Below are 14,555 nucleotides of genomic sequence, written 5' to 3' on the forward strand. Positions count from 1 at the left end.
CTCTGGTTAACTATTCTCCTGCCCGGCTCTTGCCCCCCTCTCCCTCCTCTGCCCCCCCACCCCGCTCCTCTCCTGCGCCCTCCCCGGGGGCTGCCTGGGTGTTTGCTCCCTCCGTTGAGCATCGCCCTCCTCTCTTTGCTCGCAGCTGGACAAGGGGGACGTGACCGCGCTCAGCCTGCCCTCCACCGCCGGGCACGGCGACGCCGACGGCACCATCTGCCTGGACGTCCCCGATGGCACCCCTGACCCTCACAGGACGAAAGCCGCCATCGAGCACCTGCACCAGAAGATCCTCAAGATCACCGAGCAGATCAAGATCGAGCAGGAGGCTCGGGATGACAACGTGGCCGAGTACCTGAAGCTGGCCAACAACGCGGACAAGCAGCAAGCCTCCCGCATCAAGCAGGTTTTTGAGAAGAAGAACCAGAAGTCGGCGCAGACCATCGCGCAGCTGCACAAGAAGCTGGAGCACTACCACAAGAAGCTGAAGGAGATCGAGCAGAACGGCCCTTCCCGGCAGCCCAAGGATGTCTTCCGGGACATGCACCAGGGTCTCAAGGACGTGGGCGCCAACGTTCGCTCCAGCATCAGCGGCTTCGGCGGCGGCGTGGTGGAGGGCGTCAAGGGAGGGCTCTCGGGTCTGTCCCAGGCCACCCACACCGCCGTGGTCTCCAAGCCCCGGGAGTTCGCCAGCCTTATCCGGAACAAGTTCGGCAGCGCGGACAACATCGCCCACCTGAAGGACACGCTGGATGACGGGCACCCGGAGGAGGCTTCCCGGGCGCTCAGCGGCAGTGCCACCCTGGTCTCCAGCCCCAAGTACGGCAGCGACGACGAGTGCTCCAGTGCCACCTCCGGCTCGGCTGCTGGCAGCAACTCAGGGGCAGGACCCGGCGGCTTGGGGAGCCCTAAGTCCAACACGCTGGACAGCCACCACAATAACTTCGACACCATCCTGGAGGAGCTCCGGGAGATCAAGGACAGCCAGTCGCACCTGGAGGACTCCATGGAGGACCTCAAGGCCCAGCTGCAGCGGGATTACACCTACATGACACAGTGCTTGCAAGAAGAGCGGTACAGGTAGGGATGGGTGGGTGCCAGGGTGGCTCTTTGGGGACCATGAGGCCACCATCCTGGGCTTGTCCAGCTAAGCCCTGCATGCCAGGGACGTGGGGAGCTGCAGTCCCGCTGCCCTCCTCGCTGCCAGACCCCCGGCACTCCCGTGGAGGATCATGCAATGCTTCCCCTTTGGCAGCCCTAACCAGCGACAGCCAGGAGCGGGGTGGGTCGGAGGGGCCGGGCGGTTTCCCCAGTGTCAGGGGAAGGAGGGCAGGGGGTCCGCGGGGCGACCTGCCCGCCCCAGTGCCCCTCCACCCCCCGTGCGCAGGTATGAGCGCCTGGAGGAGCAGCTGAACGACCTCACCGAGCTGCACCAGAACGAAATGACCAACCTGAAGCAGGAGCTGGCCAGCATGGAGGAGAAGGTGGCCTACCAGTCCTACGAGAGGGCACGGGACATCCAGGTAGGGGAGTGTGAGGGCTGAGCCCCCCGCTGCACCCTCCATCCACGGGGCAAGGGAGGGACCCTGGGCTGGGAAAGAGGGTGGGCAAGGGGGATCCCTTTTTCTAGCACCCTCCAGATGAGGTCCGCACTGTGATGCTGTCACAGCAAGAAGCAGGTAACTAAGCCATGTCCCCAAAAACCCCTGTCTGTGCCCCAGCGAGTCCCCGCGGTGCTGAAGTCCCCGGGTGCTCAAGGCAGGGTGGATGGCTGCAGCACTGGGCTGTTCCGAGCCACGCGTGGGCCAACACATAGTCCCCGCTGTCCCAGTTTGGGTCATGCTGCAGCAGGTAGTCCCGGCACCGAGACCTTCCCCGGCACAGGCAGAGCAGGACGGGGCATTCCTTGCACATGGCGTGGGCGAGGGTTTGCAGAGGGAAACCCCTTTCCCGCTGGGATGGTCACTGTCACAAGGTCGTGCACCCACTGGAGCTGTGCAAGCAAAACTTTCCAGCAGCAAGGTCTCGGAGCACGGGGCAAGTACCGAAAGCCCTCGTGGGGCATCCCCGGAGCCGCTGGCCGGCCCTGACGTGCTGTCCCTCGCAGGAGGCGGTGGAGTCCTGCCTGACGCGGGTGACCAAGCTGGAGCTGCAGCAGCAGCAGCAGCAAGTGGTGCAGCTGGAAGGGGTGGAGAACGCCAACGCCCGGGCGCTGTTGGGCAAGTTCATCAACGTCATCCTGGCCCTGATGGCCGTGCTGCTCGTCTTCGTCTCCACCATCGCCAACTTCATCACCCCGCTCATGAAGACCCGCATGCGCATCCTCAGCACCGCCCTGCTCGTCCTCTTCCTCTTCTTCCTCTGGAAGCACTGGGACTCCATCACCTACTTTCTGGAGCACGTCCTGCTCCCCAGCTGATCCGCAGCCCGGGCGCTGCAGCCCTGGGGGCTTTCCATTTCCCGCAGAGGAGAGGGCCGGGGGGACGGTGGTCCAAAGCCTTCGGGTTGTTTCTTCACGTGCTCGGTTCAGTTGCTTTCCCGGCCCTCCATCCTGGCTGCAGCCGGCGGCGATCGCTCGGAGAGCAGTGTGTCGGAGCCGGGATCCGTCAGTCCTCTGGGAGGTTTGGGAAGGGCGGGATGAGGAACGAGGAGTTTTGGAAGAAACTGGTAATTTATGGAGCGCGGGGTTTTTCTAGGGTTTTTGGGTTGTTTTTTAAATGTCATTTTGTTCTGAGAGTCTGTGGGAAGGAGGTCTTCTGCAGAGATCTTCTGTTGGTGGGAAGGATTGAGCTGGACCAAACCCGGCTCCGGGAGAACTTTCTGCAGAGAGAGGAGAGGGGTTAGGTGGGGCGGGGTTTTCCCTTTTGTCCTTGACAACCAAGATGGCAAAAAGCTCAGTCCTGGCATGGAGCGAAAGCAAAGCACGTGGCGAAGGAGAAAGCGGGTCCAAGGCAAATGCAGCAGGACATGCACGTCCCACCAGCCTCTCCCAACCCCACCACAGCCCAGCCAGGACAGCACGGGGCTGTGACGTTGTCCCTGTGTCCCCAGGGGGGCCTGGGCAGACACAGGGGACCCGATGCTGGAGACAGCATGGGCAGAAGCGAGATCCCCTCCGCTGGTTTCCCTTCATTTATTTAATTCCCCCTCCTTTGGCTTTAGTTGATCTGATCTCTTCAGGGACACCTGGACTTTCCGGCATCACGCCTCTGAGTTTTACAGCCTTTGCACCGTGTCGTGTGTGTGCGTGTGTGTGCGGTTTTTAATTTAATTCAAGACTCTGTTTCCATTTGTGAATCAAAGCTGGTAGAGTGGGGGGAGGCGAGCAGCCGCCTTCCCAGCCTCCCTGGCCCTACACAAGAGCACAGCATGCTGTCTCGGATGTTTCTTAAATTATTTCATACATATATATTTATGTAATATATCTATACACACACACATATATATAAATATATATATAAAAGTATATGCACAGTCAGATCCTCCTCTGGTGCAGATGGGTGCCACTCCACCGACTTCGGAGGCCCTGAACCAGTTTGCGTCAGCTGAGAATTTGGCCCTTAACATTTTTTGTGGCACTTCCCAGCCCAAAGCGCAGGGCTGGGGCAGGGCGCAGGGTGCTCGAGAGGGTGGGGGGTCCCGCAGAAGGGGCAGAGGCAGTTCCAGGGTGTGGAGGGGAAGGTGCCAAGCCCGCTTGTGGCCCCAGATCAGGCTCCCTGCATCCCTTCGGCACTTGAGCATCACCTCTCACACTGGCACAACTCCCAGGGCATCCCAGCAGCTGGGGCTTAGTGCAGGAGCTCTGCACGGGGCAGTGGGTGCCTGCAGGAGCCCTGCGCTCTGCCAAAGGAACCGGCAACACAAGGGTGAGGGGCTGCAGGGAGGAGGGCTGGGGGGCACTGGGCTGGAGACCCCAGCTTGTACCCTGGGGCCACAGCCGAGAGCTCTGAGAGGGAGCCCCGACCCCAGGGCACTGGGTCTGATGCATCAGCAAGGAGAAGAGTGGCGGAGACCAAGGACAGAGAAGAGCCATGGCTTGTGGAGGGTGACCACGGCGAGAGGTGGCCCCACTGTCCTTGCCGAGACCTGGCAGCAGGGCCAGCAGGTACGAGATGCATCCCAGCCCGTCGGTTTGCACCGAAGTTAAACCACACACACTGTGAGCAAGTTAGCGGGGGGGAGCGGGGGGGCAGCCGGGAGATAAGCCCGCACTATTTCTGAAGCGCAGCAGCAGGCTGGGTTTCAGCTGCTTTGACCTGGAAAGATGGCAAATGGATCTGAACTGGCTGCTGAGCAGACGCGGGTGGGGAGAAGCGAGGCAGCGGGCAGTGGGGCTTTGAGGGGGCCTGCCAGTACCTCTGGCTGGTGACGGACTGGGGGCATACGGATGGACCCCACTCCCAGGCGTCCCCTGTACTTACTGGGAAGGGCATCCAGGAGGTGACATGGGTTTAGTATCAGAGACAAGGCAGCCAAGGCCCGGTGCGCAGGACAGCGCAGCAGCAGGGGCCGTGCCCAGGTGGGACGGGCAGGCAGGGACAGTACAGACCTTTGTGGAGGCTCCCTGAAGCCTGGCCCGTTGCTGCAGGTGACACCCAGGGCACATCCTCTCTGGAGTGAACGGTCATATCTCCGTCATGTGAGGAACGTGGGCTTGCCCAGAGCTGCACTGATTTTCGGGCACAGGGCTGGGGAACCTGCCACATCCTCAGGTTCAGCAGAGCTGCCTGCCCTGCCGCATCCCGACGAGGTGCGTGCTGCACGGGCTGCATCAGCACCAGGTCAGCTTTTATGCCATTAAATATCTGTAAGAACAAAACAGTGAGTCATTAATTTTCAAAGTCTGAGCTCTCTAAACCCAGCTCCCTTTGCTGCTTGGTCCTGCCCGAGCCCAGACCCTGAGAGCCCGGCGGGGGGTGGGCAGCTGCCCCACCGCTGCGACCCCACTGCCCGCAGACCCGCAGAGCGCCCGCAGAGCAGGAAGGAGGCGGGGGAGGACGGGGAAAAGCCACTTTCCTCCGGGTCTCGGCGTCCCACCGGGCACCGGGCAAGGGGGGATGCGGAGCCGGAGCTGCGGCCGCAGGGGGGCCCCCGGCCTCCGCCGCAGAGGGACCGGCTGTGGGCGGCGGCCCGGGAGCCGCCCCGGAGCATCCTCCCTAAATGCGGTGCAGGGGCAGGGTGGGGTCCCTCACCCCAATCAGCGCTTTAACCCTTTCCTGCCCGCAGCGCGGCACTGCCCCATCTTCCCCTGCCCTGGGGGTCTGGAGCAGCGAGGAGGGGCTGGGGGCGATGCCCAGGACGCGGAGGGGGAGGGCTGGTGTCCCTGAGCTTGCGGGAAAGGGGGGCATTTCTGCTGGAGACGGCGAGCACCTTGTCTCAGGAGGCTGCAGGCTCCCTTTGCAGCCGGAGGTGGGTGCAATAGGGTGTCCAAGCACGGAGAGGGTGCGTGCCACAGCTCAGCACCAGCAATCGCTGTGTCCTCGGCAGAGGAGGTGTTGGTAGGAACACCATGCATGAGCCCTGCCACCCCCCTCGCTCAGGAGAGCGCTGCAAAGCTGGGCAGCCCCAGGCAGCAGAGGCAGGGCTGCAGCTGGCTGAGGGCAGAGGAGCAGCCTGTGACACTTTGGGGCATTCACATCAAAATACTCATGTCCTGGCACCGGCCCCCCCCCGCGATCTCCTTGGCAGCGGCCGGAGGAGACCCCGGTGCTGGGGCAGTGAGCAGAGCTCCCCCAGCCTGCTGGGCAACTGCCGTCCCTGTGGGAATTTGGGGACCACTGACACCTCCTGTTCCTGGACCTGCCTGTCCCCCTTGCCCAGCTGCCTGCACTGGTCCCCACTTCCACTCCATCCTGCCCCAGGGAGCCGCAGAGCCCGTGGGCTGGGTCGTGCCGGCCAGCCAGGAGCAATATCCCCGCTGCCCCTTTGGCATCCAGCATCCTTCTGCTCCCCAGGCCTGGGCACCCGGCCGAGCCCCCCTCTCGCGGGCAAGCAGCTGGCAGACGGGGCCTGCCGGCATCTTCCCATGCCCGGCAAGGGGGAGGCGGGAGCCAGAAGATCCTGCGCAGGAAGCCAGGGAGCAGCCGGTGACATTTGTGCTGGTCGCAGGGACAATTCCCGCATGGCATGTGCAGCCCGGGGCTCCCTGAGGACTCGCATTCTCCCAGCGAGTACCGGCACAGTGGGGCCGGGGGGGTTCATAACGGCCCCCTTTGTGCGGGTGGCAGGAGGAGAGGTGAAGCTTTGACGTCAGCCCGGGAGGAATTCCTTAATGCCATTCAGGCCTCCCTCGCCTGCGTTGCTAATTGCATTTTATGTAATAGCTGCAGCTGGGCTCCCAGTCCGCTATTGAGAGTGGGATAAGACAGAGTGACAGGGGCGGTGGGGGCCCGGGCAGCACCAGTGGCTGCGAGGCATGCCAAGCTGGTGCCACCGGGCACAGCGACCCTCATGGCCCCGCACCCTGGGGCCCTGGGGCTCAGCCACCCCTTCTCCGGCGTGGGGAGCAGCTCCCATCCACTGCGAGCCGCATCGCGTGGGGCTAGCATGGGTGCATGCAGAGGCTGGTGCCCACCGCACGCAGGGAGGACAGACATTGGGAGCTCAGTGGGGAAAGCCAGAGATGGGTCGGAGGGTTTCTGCAGGGGCGAGGGGCACCAACGCTGTGGCCGAGCCGGTGGGAGTGCTCCCCTCTGCAGGGTTTCCCTTCGCTCTCCGTTTGGGGCCGGTTTGCAGCATTGCAACCATGCCACCAGTGCCACCCAAAGGCACCCTGGGGTGCCCGGGCCCCGTGGCATGAGGCGAGGGGTGGCCAGGCAGCACTGGCCCCCTTCCCCTGCCTCATGTGCGTGATCGCCTGTCACCGCAGCGAGCTTGGAAAAAGTAGTAATAATAAATTGTTTTGGTATCTAAGGGGTAATTGCACTTAATGGAGACGAATGAGGCAGTGATTTATCTCGCTAGTGTTACGCCATTGGGTTTCCAGCTGCACGAGCCTTGGACGATAAAATAATGTATTTGGTGCCCTCTGCTCTGCTGGTTGATCTCCCAAATATCCCCGCAGCGTCCCCATTGCTCCGGGCACCTCGCTGCGTGCCCAAGGAGAGGAGCACCAAGAGCTGGAGGTCCCTCATGCAGGGACCCGGAGGCACTCACCTCCTTTTTGGGGTGCTGCTGGCATTGCCTCACCCCCAGTTCACCCCCACTCACCCCGTTGCAAACGCTGGCATGGAGACCCTCACCCAGGCACCCACCGGGACGGCCAACTCAGGCACACCATGGGGGTGCAACGCAGAGGGGGAGTTTTCCCAAGGAGGAGGAGGAGGAGGAAGAGGAGGAAGGGGGTTTGAGGGGGGGGATGTTGGCAATCATCAATGGGAAAGACGGCGGGACCCCAGACATCCCCTCCCCCCCGCCGGCGTGGCCAAGCTTAGGCCGTAAAAAGAAAGAGCTGGTACCAAGGGTAACATGCTTTGCATTCCTGCGCTGTCTCCGGGGGAATTTCGACTGATCTACATGAAAAATACTCGCTGCCCCCGAGGTCAAAGTGTCTGGAGGAAAAATTTCCGAGCGGAAAAGCTTAAAGCGGTGCAGAGCCACAGCCGGCGGCCGGTTCCGGATCTCACCTGGCGCAAGTGGCGGTGGCCAGTGCCTTTGCCACCATGGCTGGTGCCAGTGCCACCATGGCCAGTGCCTGCACCACCATGGCCAGTGCCTGTGCTACTGTGGGCAGTGCCCATGCCACTGTAACCGGTGCCAATGCCACCGTGGCCCTCCCCAGGGCACGGCAGGGTGCAGGAGGCTGCCGCTGCCACCCGTGAGCCCGTCCTGCCTCCCTGATCCCCGGCGGGGTGGGGGGTCTCTGCCTGCCCCCGCGTGCAGCTTCACTTTTCTTTCCTGCGGCCAGGGGAAGGAGGGGAGGGAGCCACTGCTGGGAGCCGAAAATGCCCCGCGCAGCCCCTTTCCTCCGAACCACTGCAGGTAAAACCACGGCTCACGAGTCCAACCTCCTGCCGTCAGCTCCTGCAGCCGCTCGGGGAGGGCAAGTCCTGGCCAGAGACAGAGACGGGGACAGGTAGGTCGCCATGGGCGGTCTCAGATGCCGCCTGCCGGTGCCGTACCAGTGATGTGGTTTTGGGAACCTGCTTTCCAGACCGCTGCCATATGCCCTGACGCTCTTGGCCAGCACAGGCACGTGGGCTGCCCCCGGGGGTCTGCGGACCCCTCCCTGGAGCTGCTCTCGGCAAGCTCAGCGCCCAGCAGTGAACACCATCACCCCGTGGGCTGCAACTTTCTCCCTCTCCAGGAGCGGTGGGGGGACCAGGGCACCCATGCACATCGTCTGCAGCCATCAGAGGCACATCAGCCACCCCGTGGAGCAGCTCCTGGTGACACTGGGCTTTGGAAAGGCCAGTGCCTGTGGGTGCTGGCTGCTAGAAACGTGCTGGCCCTCTGCCACAGGCTGGTCCCAGGCCCTGCAGCAGCACAGGGGCTGCCAGCCCCCGAGCCTGAGCTCCCTGCCCCGTGCACCCACGCTCGGGCACACGGGGTGAACAGCAGCACCTCGAGCTTGTATGAACCTGGCAGCTCGCGGCTCAGCCGTGCGGGGAGGGAGAGGGGGAAAGCCCCGAGGTCACCCCCTGAACCACACAGAGCAGAGCCCCGGTGGATCTGGCTGCTGTTCTACTCACGGCCAATCTAATAATTTAATTGCACGTTTAAAAATAAATACTCATCTGGGGTTGGGGGAAAGAAAGGCTTATGGAAGAAAATGAAGAGGAATTTAATTAAGGGCAGTGCTGGGAATGTCTCTACCACAATAAAGATAAGGAGGATCAATTGCTTCTTCCTAGGATCAAAGCGAAGGGCTGGAGGGGGGAAGCAGGGCTGGGGCTGTCGGGCGGCTACAAAGCGCAGGGGAGGGAGGGGAAGGCAGGGAGAGAAAGGCACACAAGAGAAAGCAGGAGAAAGACAGCTAGATGAGATTAGAAAAATAATTGATCGTGTAGCTCCCCGAGGGCTGCCCGGACTCGCAGGTCGATCGTAGCGTGGTGGATGCTGGGGGGGTCCACGCTGTCTCCCTGGCTGCCCACCGCCCCCGGCTGCCTCCTGCCTGGCAAGAGCCGCCGGGAAGGGGCAGAGGGAAGGGGAGCACCGTCCCTCCCTTTCAGACTGCCTTGTCTCAAGGTACCGACCCAGCCGAGCACCAGCTGAGCGTCCCTCAGCTGAGACCACAGCTTGGTTGTGCCGATCCCCAGTCACCCGCGCGGGGCTGAGCGAGGAGCGATGCGCAGGTCCCAATGTAAATCAAATTAAGCGTTCGGTGCCCCATGCCAGGCACCAAATGGCCAAAGGTATTGGCCAAAGGCTCAGGGTCCTGCTACCCTCCCAGGCCTCCTGGAGGGTCTGTGGTGGCTCTGCTGTCCCTGTGCCCCCTGCACAGGGGCTGGTGCCCCCCCGGCTGCCAAGGGCAGGGTGTTGTGTGCAGAAGCAGGCAGGGCACAGAGGTGCAGGGCTGCACCGTGGGCAGCTCCCCAGCTACAGGCACCCTCATCCCGGCCCTTCGGCTGCCTGCGGAGCACCGTGGGGTTGCACAAGCCGCTGGCAGTTGTCCCTCGGGCAGTGTGGGTCCCCAGGGTGGCCAGCGCCCCTCTGGCAGTGCAGAGGGGGCCAGTGCACCGGGGGGAAAGCCAGACCCCAAGCAAGGCTGCACCCCAACACTGCAACCCTCCCAGCGGGGCCTGCACGGCAGCGGGCACAGGGCTGCTGTTAGCCAGCGCAGAGGGAGCAGGGGGCTCCAAAACGCTTCTGCCAAGAGCCATTTCTGCATCAGCTGGGAGCCTCTGTCCCCCAGCCCGGCGCCGCGAGGGAGCTTGTCCCGTGTCTCACACGGGAAGGGAGTGCGGGACCACTGGGAGCTGCAGGGGAGGGTGATTTTCCCAGCGTATCTGGTTGCCTGTGAATGCAAAGAAGCACCCAGACGGGTTTTTTTGGAAAGGACTGGAGTTGCCGGGTCCCGAATCCTGGAGGTTGGTACCCTGCCAACCAAGGCAGTCCTGATGATCCAGTGAGGCAACGCTTCGCATCTTTAGGCACCCAAGTAACTGTGTGATTTCTGTTTCTTCAGGTGTAAAATGGGAACACCAATACCCATCTACCCACAAGACCTACCGCAGGGTTGCCAGGAGGCCTGCTTCTTGCTCACAGAGTTTGCATATGTTGGGACATCATTGCCATGACAGGAGCAGGTTTGCATCTCAGCTGGGAACTTCCTGCAGCGGCACTGCCCCGCGTGTGAGCGGCGCTGAGCCCCGACCCCCCCAGCCGCTGCCTCCGGAAAAATGGGCTCCTTTCTTGCTTCACCTGCTTTTGCAAGAAGCCGAGCCTGCACCCGGAGAAAGCGGTTCAGCCGGCTCCGGCAGGGAGGGCCGAGCTGGCAGCCTGGCAAGGAGACAGCATCTGGGTGTGCCACGTCCCTGCAGAGCCCGATCGCAGCCCTGCTCTCGCCGGGCAGTAGCAGCCGGCAGCCCCCGGCGCAGGCAGCCGGTGACGGCGCGCCCGGCCGGGTGGTCGAGCCAGCGCGGCCGGTTCGCCGTGTCTCCGCGGGAGCCCCGCCAGCTTTGCACCTCCCGTGCCTGCTTTGCACGTATATGAAGTACTTGAGAAGCGCATGGGGCTTTATTGCCATATGGCAGCCATCCATGCAGCCGTGCCCGGCCCCCCCCAGGGCTCAGCAAGGGATGGGCTGTGCCGGGCAGGGTGCTCAGGCAAATGGTTGTCCGGTGAGAGAATTTGTGGGTCCCACGATGCAAGCACGGCTTTCACATCCCATCAGCTCATGGCAGGCGCGGTGGGGTGGATGGCCCTGCAAATGACGGGCAGGACAGGAGATGGCCGGATGGTCCCTCAGCTGCAAACCACCGGCAGAGCACAGCACCCTCTCCCCGATCCCCTCTGCCCCATCTGCAGCCCCAGGACTGCAGAGCCGCTGGTCTGGATAGATGGGCAGAGTCATCCTGCACGGAGAAATCCCGCGGGCTGCCTCCCCCGGCAGAGACCCAGCGCCCGAGCAGCACCGCCATGGCTTTGGGAGGGCACTGGGGCTTCAGGGTGGCTACCAGCGCTCGGTTATCTGGGTCCCCAGCGGGGTCAGGCGTTACATTTTTAGGTCTCAGGCTCAGATGTGATGCAGCTATTCCTTGTGCTCTAGGGAAACGGGATCAAAGTTTCCGGGTGCCGCTTTCTCCCCTTTTTCGGCTGCTCCGGGCTGCAGCAAAGTGCCATTGAAGATGGGAAGACTTTCATGTGGGGATTTCTCTTCTTCAGATCTTCAAAGAAATCCAGCAATCAAACAGGTAGTTGTGGAGGCACCTTAAAAAAAAAAAGCTCTACTTTGAAAGCATGACACGCAAAAGAGACATCTAAACTTTGTTGTGTTAATTGTTCTGGCACTCAAAGTTACGACAAAATGTCTTAGAAATATTGTTGGCTCTGGGCCCACAAAGCGTCAGACAGACAAAAAAATGCTCAAGCAGAAAACTTGAGGAACAGAAAACCAACAACAGGAGATTTCTACAGGAAGGAACGGCCCCATGGCTCAGTCATGGCTGCTGGGGAGATGACAGCCGGCAGGCAGCCGATAGGAAAACCCCAGAGCACCTGGGACATCCACCCATGTTTCCTTGAACTGCTCCGTTAGGGCATCGTTAGGAGCCAGCTGCTAACGAGAGCAGGCTGTGGCCCTGCCACCATCTCCTTTGCACCGATATGAGAACAGTTCTTGCCAGCGCCCGCGGAGATGCCAGCTGCCCCCTGTGCCGCTTGCAGCCGCTTTCTCAACAGTTATGTGCAAGTGGCTTTTGCTGCGGGCTGTCCCCGGGGGTCACAGGCATCCCCCCCCGGGAGGGCACATGTCTCCCTTCCCACGACGCATGCCCCCTCCGAGCCTGCTCCGCCTGCCCCGCTCCGAGCCCCAAATATGGGCTCGGTGCATCCGGGCTCCCCGGCACAAGCCGGGACAGGAGCGCGGTGCCGCGGGGTGACTCAGGGCCCCGGCAGCTCCCCGGGGCCAGGGGAGCGCCCACAGCTCCCCTCTGCCGGGAAACCCGGCCCGGCCCGGGCAGGAGCTGCTGGGAGTGGTGGCGGAGCCGCTCGCTTCCCCTCCTCCAGCCAGCCACCTCAGCCCCAAAATACTCTTTTCTCCCCTTTTTAGGGCACAAGGGCCCTGGGGCTGCTCGCGGATGTCACACAGGGACGTGGCTCCCGAAACAGCCCCCAGATGAGCTGGTGCATGGTGCAGCACGCCTGGGGTGCAAGTGACCCACCAAGCCACAGCCGTGCAATCCACCCCAACACCCCCTAACACCTGAAAAATCCCTGGAAATGCCCAATTTTCATGCCTGAAAATCCCCACACCTGCCCTCTGGCAACGTCCACAGCACCAGTCCCTGGGGTGCAGCCCGTGGGCATGTACCAACTGCCCCCAGTAAGAAGCCAGCACCCCGAGGACCAGCAGCACAGGGTCCAGGCTGTCCCCCAGCAGCCACGGCACTTGCTGCGGGCCGGCTTCACCCGGATAACCCCTCGGGACAGTGACAAGGGAAGCTTGCACCAGGCTGGTATAAATCTGCAGGGTAATATGCTGCACTCCAAGCGCTCCAGCATCACCTCATCATCCGGGACAATTTATCTTCGGGTGTTTCTTCCCGTTTCCCTCTCCCCCAAGCAAGCCCGGCAGGAGCACAGCTCCGCTCCCACATGCCGAGGCAGCACTGCCTGCGCTGGCAGCAAACGCAGCAGGTCGGCTGAAGTCACCCCCAAAAAATGGCATTTTCTCAGCAAAATGCCGCTGAGGTCATTTTCACCCGCATCAAACAGCCACGGGGGGGCCGGGGCTGTGCCAAGCGGCTCCCAGGAGCTTGGGAGGCAGGAGGGAAGCAGAGAGTTTGCAAATCCTCGGGATGAAAGGGCTGAATAAAAGAGAGCCGTTAATAATAGTCGTGGCCTGAAAGGGGGGCTCAGCCCCTGGCTGTGGGGGGCAGCCGCTGTATGGGGGGCAGAGGCAGCGGAAATCAGGGCTGGGATGAAAAGGCTGTTTCCAAGGGCCGGCGGGGGAATGCCGGGAGCACAGGCACAGCGCGGGGAGGGGGACACCAGCAGGGACGGGGAACAGTCGCTGCGGCCCCCTCCCACCATCTCCGAGGTGCTTTTGGGCTCATCCAGCCCTGGGAGTCTCCGATGGCATTTCTCACCCTTGCACATTGCTTCGGCCCAGGCCAGGGCGGGCAGGGGCTCTGCTCGCCGCCACAGCCCTGGGGGGCTGCCACAAGCTGGGGCTGGGCCGAGCCGACCAAGACACCGCTCCTAAACCAGTGCAAAGAGCAGCTGCCAGCCCCTGGGACTCGTGTGACAGGGTGGTCAGCGTGTGCCTCGCACCCACGTGGTGCCCAGCCGGAGCTGCCGCAGCTCAGCCACTCTGAAGCCAGCACATAAGAACATTTTCTTGCAAATCATTAATGAAACAGGACCACACGCACCCTAGGATGCTCCAGAAACCAAACCCACAGATGCTTTCCAAAAAGCAGTCTCTGTCCCTCAGTGGCTGCTAAAAACTCAGCCCGACCTGACCTCCGCCTTGGGATGCTCCATGCCCCGCACCCATGGGTGCTGCAGCCCCCGGCTCACCCCATCCCGCCTCGGCAGCCCACAGGGCACCGGGACTTTGCCCTGGCTAAGCTGGATGCCCTCGGAGCAGCTTTAAGTGCTCCGGCATTTCTTAATGGCGCGGGAAGCATGCGGGGAATGCGCGGCGGGGGGCAGAGGGTGCGTGGCCCCCCACGGCTTCAGCCGCGCGGGACGAGGGGCAGCATTCCTGGCAGGCAGCCCTGCCGCCCTGCCCCTGCGGCTCAGCCTCTCCGCGGCGGGGCGGGAGACCTGAAATGTCTCCTGTTGACCCCACTGGAAACGGGAAATCGTTACAGTGCTGTATAGAGCAATAAAACCGGTTTCAATGCCGCAGCAGGAGAAGAGGATAAAGGAAGCTGGGGGAAAGGGCTGGAGAGGAGACAGCCCCGTGGGACACGCCACGGCCGAGCTCCGGCTGCTGGGGCTCAGCCTCGCTCGGTCCTTCCTCCGGCAGAGGCACCTGCAGGCACTGCGAGAGGAGACGGCAGCTGCCCGGGAGGGAGCTCCTGCCACCAAGACCCGCAGATATTTCACAAATCTAAACCCACCCCCCACCAGCGTTGTGAAAGTGGTTTAGGAGCAGAACTGGGACAGCAGGACTGCCCGCGGTGGGGAGGGGGCAATGGGTCCATCATCCTCAGCAGCCATCCTCCTCCATCGCAGCTTCCCCCAAACTTTGGGCTCTGCTTGTTTGTTCCCCTCTGGGTCAGGAGCACAGCACCAGCAGCACCAGTGCACCGGTGCCGTGGTACCCACAGCACGTCCTGCCTCCAGCCAGCCCCCCCTCGCTGGGTCACGCAGCAGCAGCTGCTCACCCTTAAAAACTACAGCCGGTCACCCGCCCTGCGGGTGCTGGGCCCCCACATAAGGGA

At 62.6% G+C, this 14,555-nt stretch overlaps 1 protein-coding gene across 3 annotated transcripts in view; it reads left to right on the forward strand.

The window, feature by feature from the left end:
- TMCC2 (transmembrane and coiled-coil domain family 2) overlaps nt 1-4,832 on the forward strand; it is a 28,726-nt gene extending 23,894 nt beyond the window's left edge. For 2 of the 3 annotated variants that reach the window (XM_075174486.1, XM_075174487.1), the window contains 3 exons: nt 146-1,080; nt 1,388-1,523; nt 2,108-4,831. In XM_075174486.1, the coding sequence (XP_075030587.1) occupies nt 146-1,080; nt 1,388-1,523; nt 2,108-2,419 (1,383 nt within the window). In that variant the 3' untranslated portion in view covers nt 2,420-4,831. Of the gene's footprint in view, nt 1-145; nt 1,081-1,387; nt 1,524-2,107 lie in introns of all 3 variants that reach the window. The other variant, XM_075174485.1, reaches the window with a different exon arrangement.
- Nucleotides 4,833-14,555: the final 9,723 nt, after the last annotated feature.

The sequence above is a fragment of the Calonectris borealis genome, chromosome 26, assembly GCF_964195595.1.
Source record: "Calonectris borealis chromosome 26, bCalBor7.hap1.2, whole genome shotgun sequence".
NCBI classification, from domain to species: Eukaryota; Metazoa; Chordata; class Aves; order Procellariiformes; family Procellariidae; genus Calonectris; species Calonectris borealis.